General features: G+C 46.3%; 1 protein-coding gene across 1 annotated transcript; it reads right to left on the bottom strand.

Annotated features, from left to right (window-relative positions):
- Window positions 1-158: 158 nt before the first annotated feature.
- On the bottom strand, window positions 159-4,157 carry INO80B (INO80 complex subunit B). Its single transcript, XM_080812868.1, has 5 exons — window positions 3,935-4,157; window positions 3,512-3,704; window positions 3,177-3,295; window positions 2,837-3,006; window positions 159-781 (listed from the first exon to the last, which is right to left on the bottom strand). Exons 1-5 carry the CDS (start codon window positions 3,990-3,992, stop codon window positions 251-253), a joined length of 1,071 nt encoding a protein of 356 aa, XP_080668994.1. The 5' UTR covers window positions 3,993-4,157; the 3' UTR covers window positions 159-250.
- Window positions 4,158-11,238: the final 7,081 nt, after the last annotated feature.

The following is an 11,238-nucleotide window of genomic DNA, read 5'->3' as shown; positions in this document are numbered from 1 at the left end:
AAGAGGCGGTGCGGGGCACGGGGCGCGTCCCAACAGTGCCCCAGTGTTCTTGCGGCCTAGTGACCGTTTCCCATGTGTCAACGCAATCTCCCGTGACGGCAAAATGTGTGTACCGGGCATTGGCCTGCCCATACCCCACTTCCCCAACTCTGTACAAGTCGAGGCACCGGATGAAATTTAATAATAGGGTGGGGAACATAATGAAAACAGGACAGGGGAGAGGGCGCAGAGTCCGGGTCAGGTCAGGGACTTAAGTAGCCAAAAGAGGGGACCCGGGTCCCTCGGGCCCCCCAAGCCGCATCTGCAGGTTGATGCGGTAGCACTGAAGGCTGCAGAGCGCCTGGCCCGTGCGGGAACAGGCGTAGCGGCGGGGATGTGGGCAGCCGGGGACCGAGCATCGAGGGGGAGGGCCAGATGGGGACGGTCGCTGGGACAATGGCGCAGGGGTGGGGACACCAGGTGGGAAGGAAAGGGTGGAACCCTGTGCCCCGCTGCTGTAGCGCACCATGGGGGCCGGGGCAGCGGTCCTCCCACCCCGGCGCTCACCCCGCGCCGCCCCTCGGCCTCCCCGGCCACTGGGTGCCGCGGTCTTGGTGAGGCGCTCGATAGTCTGGTTCTTGTGCTCCTCCGCCCGCCGAGCCGCCTGTAACCGTCTCTTTCGCGCCCTCTCCTCGCGTTTCAGCAGCATCTCCTCGGTGAGGGCCGGGGCCGGACAGCCCCCAGCTACAGGGACCGGCAGCATCGGGGAAGGCTGACTCCGCGCCTTCTGCAGCAGAGCTCGCTGGGGAGAGACACACCGAGTGGTGTCAGGCGGGCGACGTCTGCCCAAACCGGGGTTGGGGAGGCGGGGGCGGCAGTGGGGATCTGGAAAGCAGGCTCTTGAGAAACACTGGCCTCGAGGGTAAGCGAGGGATGAGCACCCTCTCCAGGAGCCTTAGTACTGCCTCCTCCCAGATCTCCAGACTTTCATCTTCAGATCCTTGACTCTAAACAAGAAAAGCATTAATGGTTCCTGTCTGCCCTGAGTACCAAAACTCTGTTTACCACCTCTCTGGAGGTGTTTTTGTTTTTTCTGTTTTAAATCTTTTCATCTCATTCCAAACGGTGGGAAAAGATCTTTGCTTCGTGTCACCAGATGATGCTACAATTGAAGAAAGGGGGTCTGGAGGTGATCTAGATTTAAGAGTGGACCCACAGATGTGTCCAGTTAGTCAGAAGCTGCTCTCAAACAAGTGGCATCTCACCCAAACTGACAGAGAATTTGAGAAAATCAAGAGCATGTAGTCACAAGAAGCTGTCGTTTTTGAAAACTTTGATATGCACTGAAAACAAAATAGATCTCAGGGTGACTATGCAGTGTATTTATAGTGGTGCTGCTGTATATATAGATCTGGGATCTTTCTTCTCCCTTTAAATGTGATATGTTCCTTGGGATGCCTGGGTGGTTGAGTGGGTTAAAGCCTCTGCCTTCGGCTCAGGTCATGATCCCAGAGTCCTGGGATTGAGCCTGGAATCTCGGGCTCTCTGCTCAGCGGGGAGCCTGCTTCCTTCTCTCTCTCTGCCTGCCTCTCTGCCTACTTGTGATCTGTCAAATAAATAAATAAATAAATAAAATCTTTCCCCCCAAAAAAGTGATATGTTCCTAATCAATTACGAGGACTTATTTTGCTACACAATTTGCTAACATATTACACAAATTTCAAAAAAAAATATTTTTCTTTTTAATATAGTGTGTAAATTAAAACAGAAAATTACAGGCTTATGACAAGTATAAGGTGCTACTTAGGGGAATGGCTTTGTTAGCAGTAAGTCCTTCAGATTTTTTGTTTTGTTCCTGAAGCTTTGCCTTGGCTGTCTAGTTAAACATTTGACTAATATTGTGTTTGATTTTGGAAGTATTCTTTTTTTTTTTTAATTTTTTAATTTACTTGACAGACATCACAAGTAGGCAGAGAGGCAGTCAGAGAGAGAGGAGGAAGCAGGCTCCCTGCTGAGCAGAGAGCCCGATGCAGGGCTCGATCCCAGGACCCTGAGACCATGACCCAAGCCGAAGGCAGAGGCTTAACCCACTGAGCCACCTGGGTACCCCTGATTTTGGAAGTATTCTAATGACACAAAATTTGAATAAAGTTTCTCCTGGAAAAAAATAATCTTTTCATCTCAAGTGGATAGCATCAATTGGATTATTGCTCAAGGCCCAAACTGAGGGTTACCCTCGATTCCTCTTTTCTGCCCGCTCCCTAACTCCCAACAATTATTTCCAAAACATATCCAGAATCCATCTGATTTCCTCCACCTCCATAAATTCACCTTGGTTCAAGCCACCACCACCTCTCACCTGACTACTTCAATGGCTTCCTGGCTGGTCTTGCTTCTACTCCTTACCTGCACTAAGAAGCCAAAGTAATCTACTGAAATATAAATCAAATCATTTTCCCGCAGACAATCCTTTCATGCTTTAGTCACACTTATTTTTCTCCTTGACAACTACTAGGCATGTTCCACTCTCAGGTCTTTGCACCTGCTGGTCTCTGCCTGAAAAGCTCCTTTGGTATTGGAAGTGTAATCTCATCAGAGAGGTCTTCCCGGCCTTCCCTATCTAATGTTGTCTCTTCCCACCACTTTCCATTTCATCACCCTATTTTTGTTACAAACCATACTTTTCACAATTACTTACCCCCTCCCCCAACACACACACACATGAACACCTGCTCCATGAGAACAGAAACCTTTCCTTTCTTCCACTATTGATATCCCCACTGCCTAGCAACATTCTTGAGACTTAGGAAGTTCTCAATATATATTTAGCCAGTGAACAAAGAATGAACCAACTTACTTGTCGAGCAGTGAGCAGCCGCTCGTTGATCTCCTTCTTGAGATCTCCATTGTCATCGAGCTCCCCCTTCTCCAGGGCATCCAGCCACCTCTGTTCCTCCTCTTCTTCTTGACCTCCTAAGCCCCCTGACAGGTCCCGAAGTGGGGAGGGGGACAGATTACTGTCTTCATCTGAAAAGCAAAGTTGGAGAGCTAAAAGTAGAATTGTTCAGATGGAGAACCCTAATTTGGCCAAATTAATACTGAGACACTCAAAATTCTCACCCTCCTCCGAACCAACCCTCTTCCGTTAACCAGATATAATGAGAAGCCCAGTTTCCCCACCTCCAGATTCTTCTCACCCAGCCAGGCACGGTACTGCTCAAGGGGGACTCCTTCCATTGGTTCCTCTTCATTGTCCACAACCATAAGGGGAGAGGGTGAGCGAGGACCCTCAGGGATCACAGTGAAAGTAGGAACACTGCAGAGAAGCAACCACTATGTAAGTTGAGCAGTTCTCTCCTCCTGCCTGACAGCTACAACCAGCATTCCCCTACCCCCTCTTGGGTTCTGCCTTCACCTGGGCCCTTAAGTCAGTGTCCACCCTCTGTCTACTGGAAAGCCCAGCCAGCTTCTCCCTCTATCTCTGCCTGCTCCTAAATTTCCCCAAGTAAAACCTTGGCTTTCTTGGCCTCACCTCTTGGTGCCCAGGACCTGCCCACCCAGTTTGATTTTGAGTTTAAGTTGGGGCTTAGCAGGTGAAGGCTGCGTTGGCCCAGCCTCCTCTTCCTGATGGTGTTTCTTCTTGTGTTTTTTCTTGTGCTTCTTATGCTTTTTCTTGTGCACTCCATGGCCGTGGGCACCCGCCAGACTCAATTCCAGCGCTTCCCCTGCGTAAGGAAAGCCTGTCAACGGTGTACGACAAGAGCGGGACAGGAGGAGCCTTGAAGAACCCAATACCCCCGAAGGGCCCCACTCTTCCAGCCGGACACGCTGTTACCGTAACAACAGACCCGCCTCTCTCCTTCCCACCTGTGGCGAAGTACCCCGGAGTCTCGGAAGAGCAAAATGGGATTCCTTTTTTGCGAACGCCTAACTTGCTTTATCGACCCGCGCTTACCGGGTTCAGGGGCTTCCATAGCCCCAGGGGTGCTCCCCCGCCGCCACAGCTTACTCATGGGGTCCTGCAAGAAAAGGGGGCTGGAAATGGTAGGGACACATGCTGACAAGCCCTTTCCGCCCCGCGGAAAAACGGACTCCGGCAAAATAACAGGCTACTTCCGGTGCGTGACAACCATGCTTGTGCGGGCTGCGCGCTGAGGCTAAAACCCTCCCTCACAAACAATGAGGCTTCTAACAAAGGTTCCGGGCCCTCTGAGGCCGGGACAGCTCGAAGGGGCGCGGCTTTCCCCTCGCTCCACCTCCCCGCTCTCGATTCCAGAACTCAGCGCGGGCGATTCGATTATTATTGCACTCAAACGTGGTGAGTGTATACTCTGTACCAAATTCGGGATTTAGGCTATAAGGCTATAAAGATGAATATGAACACTTTCCCCTGCTTTTGAGGAGCTCACAGTGCAGTGAGTTCTAGGAAATTACATTGCCCGCAAAATGGCAGAAGTGCCTAATAGTACAAGTGCCCTAGGAGCAGAGCAAACGGTATTTAAGCCTAAATTCTCATCAGTAGAGAAATGAATTATGGTGCATCTATACAATCTGGAACACTATGATAAGTAATTGATTGACATGGACTTTAGGTCCTGTGGATAATAGCGTTAGAAACAATCTAAATGTCCCACTAATGAAACACCAAAATAATTTGGGGCATGGATATGGTACGTCCATACAATGGGCAGCTATGCTGCTCTTCAAAGAAATGCGGCCTCTGAGTGCTACCCAAGAAACTAGTGACATCATTTCTTTTTGGTGACTGGGGAACAAGGGTGAAGGGAGACTTATTTTTCATAATATACACCTCTGTGCCTTTTGAACTTTGTATAAAACATGTGTCGATTTTACCTAATTGAAAAAGAAGGGGGTGGGGTGCCTGGGTGGCAGTCGGTTAGGAGTGGGACTCTTGGTTTGGCTCAGGTTGTGATCTTGGAGCCTGGTGTGTGTGCTGCCCCACCCCCACCCCGCCCCACGGTGCTCAGAGCGGAATCTGTTGAAGAGTCTCACTCTCTCCCTGTTCCTCTGCCCCACGCCCTCGTGCTCTCTCTCTTTCTCTCTCAAATAAACAAATCTTTTAAAAAGGGGGGGGCGGTTTCTGGGTGGCTCAGTTGGTTAAGGGTCTGTCTGACTCTTGATTTCAGTTCAGGTCATGATCTCAGAGTTGTGTGATCAAGCCCCTTCCAGGCTCTGGGCTGGGAGTGGAACCTGGTTGGGATTCTCTTTCTGTCTCCCCCTCTGCCCAGCCCCCTGCTCTCATGAGTGCAGGCTCTCTCTGGGGGAAAAAAAAAAAGGACAACAGTGAGGTAGATCTGTACGTGCTGTCATATGAAATAAGAAAGGTGAGTTTCAATATGATGTTATGCCATTTAAAAAGAGTAATATGCTTCCATATATGCAGGAAAAAATTGAGGAATATATACTACTCCTTAGCCTGGTTATCTTCAGAAGCTGGGGTTGGGAGGGGCCCCTAGCTGGCTCAGTCAGTGGAGCATGTGACTCTTGATCTTGGTGTCCTGAGTTCAAATCCCACATTGGGTGTGGAGCCTACTTTAAAAAAAAAGAAGAAATTAGGGTTGGGGAACTTTTACTATCTAGATCTGTAATGAATTTTTAAAATTTATTTTTATTTTTAAAAAAGATTTTATTTATTTATTTGACAGAGAGAGAGATCACAAGTAGGCAGAGAGGCACCCAGGGGGTGGGGGAAGTAGGCTCCCTGCTGAGCAGAGAGCCCGATGTGGGGCTCAATCCCAGGACCCTGAGATCATGACCTGAGCCAAAGGCAGAGGCTTAACCCACTGAGCCACCCAGGCACCCCATATAATGAATTTTCTTAACACCTAATATGTATCACATTTATAATTAGAAAAAGGTACCACCTATATATATTTAAATATGTACAATATGTACAAGATCAGTGTCCAAAAAAGGTAGCATCAATGAACAAAGAAAGAACTGATTCAAGAGACATTTCAGTGACAAAATTAAAAGGAATCAATGAAATTATATATGGGAATTCAGGAAGAAGTCAGTGTTATATAATGATTGAGATTAAAAGAATGAACCTTGGAATCAGACAAGCCTATTATAAAAACCCATTTCCACTATTTATTAGCTGTATAACCTTGAACTCAAGTTATTTAAACTCTCTGAACGCTGGATTTCAGCCTTGTAAGATGGGATGAAGTAGGATCTACTTTAGAGGGCTCTTTCAAGGAAAAAAGCAAATCAAGAATGCAAAGCACCTAGGGGCGCCTGGGTGGTTCAGTTGGTTGGGCGACTGCCTTCGGCTGAGGTCATGATCCTGTAGTCCCAGGATTGAGTCCCGCATGGGGCTCCCAGCTCCATGGGGAGTCTGCTTCTCCCTCTGACCTTCTCCCCTTTCATGCTCTCTTTCTCTCTCTCAAATAAATAAATAAAATCTTAAAAAAAAAAAAAAGAATGCAAAGCACCTAGTATCTAGAAAATAGTAGATGTTCAATAAGCAAATGACAACAACAATAACAAATGATTTTTTAAAAAAGATTTTATTTATTTATTTATTTGACAGTGCACAAGCAGGAGGAGCGGTAGAGGGAGAGGGAGAAGCAGGCTCTCTGCTGAGCAGGGAGTCTGATGCAGTGCTCCATCTCAGGACCCCGGGATCATGACCTAAGCTGAAGGCAGACACTTAGACTGAACCACCAGGCACCCCTAATAAATGACCTGTGCATTTCTAGCTCAAGTATTTAGAGGGAGCGTGGTATGTTAAATAAGAAAGAGAACATAGGAGAAGCAAGTCAGTTAGTGTTGCCCAAGGTGAATTTGAAGTGCCTGCAGGGATGCCCAGAGATGAAATACTGACTGGAGGATCCAGTGCAAAAGGTGTGAGTGGGGGTGTCATGGGCATAGTAACAGAGGTGCCCCCAAAGGTACGGAGTAAGTGAGACATTCCAGAATGACCAAACAGATGAAGAGGAAAGGACCAGGTCTGAGTGAGTAGCTGTCCTGGACAGGCATGCAGACCGGCCAGGCAGGGTTGAGAAGAGGAAGTCAAGAGAGAGGCAAGAAAGGCACCCACGATCAGAGAGTATCAGGAGACCAAGTGTGTGATCTGCTGTGTACTGTCCTGCAGAGGGCAGGCTGAGCTCCTAGAAGAGGAGGCGGTCTAGCAAGGTGTGGAAGCAATAGTGCTGTACCATCAGGAGTCAAAGTGAGGGATCACCTGTAGTTAGTGTTTGTCAAACACATTATAGCTTATCGCCCGGTTTCATATCCCTGCTCTCCCTTGGTCCTCTCCGTAGGGGAGATAGTATTGTTCCCTCATGAAGAAACTGAGGCTCAGAGAGGTTCAATGATTTGGCCAAAGTGGCATAGTTAGGGAGTGGCAGAGCCAGCCTCCAACAGAGGTTTCCTGACACCAGGCCCAATGGTGTTTCTTTAACATCCTGATGCCCAGCAGGGAGGAAGTGGCAACAGCAAGTAGCCACTGGTTTCATTATTTTGCTTTGTTTAGAGTGGAAGAGGTTTGAGCATGTTTGTAGGCTAAAAGGAAGAACTTTATTCTCCTGGGTTCTTAGCCTTATTTTTAAACACAATTTCTTTTGAAATAATTGCGAACATGCAGAAGATTTGCAGGAAGAATACAAAGAAGTCTTCTGCTTCCTAAAATCAGATGCTGTGATTGTTCACATTTACTATCCCCCACATTTACTATTATGGGTATTCCTTTTCTGATTGATCTGAGACAAAGTTGCAGACATGATGCCATTTCACTCCTAAATGTATCACATCGTGTATTTCCTCAAAACAAGTACTGTGTTCTATAACCTTTGTGCAACCCTTTCAATCAGGAAATTAACACTGATAGAGCATGACCGTCCAACCCACAGACCCCATTCAAAAGTTTCACCTGCTGCCCAATGTCTACTTTTCCTTTTAAGCCCAGGATCCAAATCCAGAATTATGCAGTACATTCCCTTGTCATGTCTCTTTGATCTGCTTTAATCTGGAACATTTGCTCACCCTTTCCCTATCTTTCACGACCTTGACAGTTTTAGGAAGTACAAACCTTTGTGGGCACCTGGTTGGCTCAATCCATAAAGCCTGCAACTCCCAATCTTGGGGTTGGAAGTTTGAGACCCACACTAGGTGTAGAGATTACTTAAAAATAAAATCTTTAAAAAAAAAAAAAAAGTACAGAGAGTACAGGCCTTTGATTCCCTAGAATGTTCCTCAACCTGGATACATCTAGTGTTTGCTTGTGTCCTGACTCATAATTGTTGGCGGGAGTACTATACAAAAAAGACTCTGCTGTGTTCTTCTCAGTGTGTCCCATCAGAAAGCACCACTGATGTTCTAACCTTGATCACCTGGTCAAGGTGGTGTCTGCTAGTTTCCCCCCCTGGAGAGTCACCATTTTCACTTTTGTAATTAATGAGCTATTTCCTGGGGAAATACTTTGAAACTACTCTGATATCCTGTTCCCCATCAAACGTCCACCCATCAGGCTTAGTATCCATTGATGACTACTGTATGAATCAGCAATACTGTAATAATTGGCAATGGAATCTTTCTACTTCCATTATTCCAACTACATGCATTAATGGGCATTGCTACTGTGAAGAGATTCCATCTTGCATTCCTTTACGTGTGTAGTTATTTATATCATTACGGTTTCCTATTTCTGTCAATGAGTGGTAGTCCATTACTACCATTATTTATCTTGATGCTGAAATATGTCCCAGCTTTGGTCATGGGGCATTTCCTTAAGATGATTTCTGTGTCCTTTTGACATGTCTCCATCATGCTTTGAGTGCTTTTTTTACTTTCCAGCACTAAAAGATGTTTGGGGCTCTTCTTGTACTTTCCTTTGATAAGGGGTGGGAACCAAGAGAGGCCAGGAAGTAGCAGCCTGTGGGTGAGGTTACACAGAGGGTACACCAGTTACACCACAGTACCGTGCTGATGAGGACTTCTCTGCTGACACAGCTACCTGCCCCTCACGGACTGCAGGTGCAACGATCATATCATGAACTCTCCCTGGGTCTTGTTTTCACTCTTTCAAGATTCAAAGTCCAGTTGGAAGCATTCCAATTGGTTGACTTAGGCCAAGTGCTTACACCTGGGATGTGAAGAAGTGGGAGAGAAAATGAATGACCTTCTCCAGCTGCCGTAAAGAGAGTAGCGCCTCAGCCTATCAATATCGTCCACAGTAGGGGACCACACAGAAACAGGAAAATGGTTTGAACACCGGGTGACCAGCAGCTCCTCCAAATATCTACTTCAGAGCTGGAGAGACAGATACCTACATAAGCAAAGGAAAAAGTTGGAAAGATTGTGCAGCAAACCAGTAGCATGCTGGTAAATGTTTAACAAAAGCTCCTAGGGGAAAAGAAAAAAAAAATCCAGCCCTGATTTTTGTGTTCACCTGTTTCTGTTGTGTAACTGCTCCCACCATGCCCAATTTCAAACATGATGTGATGGAACATGGGAACTTAGGAAGAGCTATGCAATGGCTCACTTTTACGTAGCATTTCCACTATACCGATACTATCAATGCAAATCACCTCAAGAGATAATAGGAAAACACAGTGAAATAATTAGGAAGTGATGAGTTTTATCTCCTTTGCCTTAATATAATTTATTTCATTGTTTTTAGGTTCAATTTTTAATTAAAGCTGTGCTTTTAACACCTGGGATGCACAGTTCTGAAATATTCAGCAGTTGTCTCTTATGAGCCCGTGTGGGGCTTCAGTACACCATGGCACCAAATGTCTCAGTGTTTTTCTTTTTGATGATAGGGAAGGCATGCCTTTATTCTTATTTTTTTTTTACCTTATATTATATTTTAAGTGGTACAATTAAGAGTGTTCTTTTAAAACTGTTTTTGTGTCTTCAAAAAGGAATTTAATCTTAAAAAAAAATAAATCCACAGAACTGTTGACCCTGGTTTCTCCACTCTGTCATGAATGGTGTCAGCTGGCTTCCCTGACCTTAGTTGAAACTTCCTCCAATTGATTTATGCAAAAGGCTGCCAGATTGTAATCTGTAAAATACAACTCTTCGATGTGCCGCTTCTTTTGCAAAATATTCTGTCACATGGAGTCCAAATTCTCAGGCAGCATTTGAGCTCTGTCTCCCTTCCAAACGCCTTCCATTCTTCCACCTTTTGTCAGGGGCTTCCAAACCCTTCCCCAGAGCCTGTGAGCGCAGCTGAGGACCTGGGGAGAGGACAATGGTTAAGGCTCCAGACCTGCTTCCATCACAGCAGTTGATTCTGTTTCACATATTCCAGGTAAGAGTTCATTTGGAAAACAAAACACCACATTCTGCTGCTAACAAACAAACAAACAAACAAAACAAACCCCAGTTTTGAAATGAACCCTTTTAGTCTACCTGCTACTCATCCCAGTCAGGTGCTCTGAAATCTGCCTGTTTCCTTGAGGCATTTCCTGTGTTCATTTACTTCACTGATAGTTGACTGGGTACTTCCTTTGTGCCAGACACTGGGCATAAAGCAGTGGACAAGACAGACTGTTCCTTTCTGGGGAGCTTACAGTTAAGAGAAATGACGATAGATATTTGAAGAACTAAATAACAATTCCGGGGGGCCTGGCTGGCTCAGTCAGTGGAGCATGTGACTCTTCATCTTGGGGTCATGAGTTTGAGCTCTGTATTGGGGGTAGAGTTTACCAGGAAGGAAGGAAGGGGAAAAAAAGAAACAATGCCTTTCCCCCTCTTCCTCCTCACCCATCCTTTGAAGTTTATCTCAGAGGCCACAGATTTTGTGTGTGTGTGTGTGTGTGTGTGCAAATGGTGATTTTATTAAAGCAAGGGAACAGGACACTGGGGAGAAAAAGCTGCTTCCAGAGTCCACATATTTTATAAAATTTTTTTATCTGCCTTTCCTACAGACCAGAAGAACTCCCTTTTCCATGTGATTTTTGTATGTCAAAGCTGTTCGCTGTTCTTCCTGTCCAGCATCCATTCCCTCACCTTCTGGTGGTCATACAGGAACAGTTTTAAGGAAACTACCTCTCCCTTCCCTCCTCTCCCAGCTCAGTAGGTTCCAGCTGGTCTTCAGGAATGGCCATCTGACCCAGGTCTGGTTGACTGGCACAGAGAATCCCCCCCAGCATAGTGACTGGTTCAGGTCAGGCCACCCCTCCGGCTACAAAGGTTGGATAAAAGATCCCAGATGGCCCATAGTAAATCTAAGACATGTATAGGAGGTTCAGGAAGCAGATGCTGTCTTTTCCCCTGAAAAAATAT

The sequence above is a fragment of the Martes martes genome (genome assembly GCF_963455335.1).
Source record: "Martes martes genome assembly, chromosome: 9".
Lineage (NCBI taxonomy): Eukaryota > Metazoa > Chordata > Mammalia > Carnivora > Mustelidae > Martes > Martes martes.
This window is presented reverse-complemented; position numbering and strand designations above follow the sequence as displayed.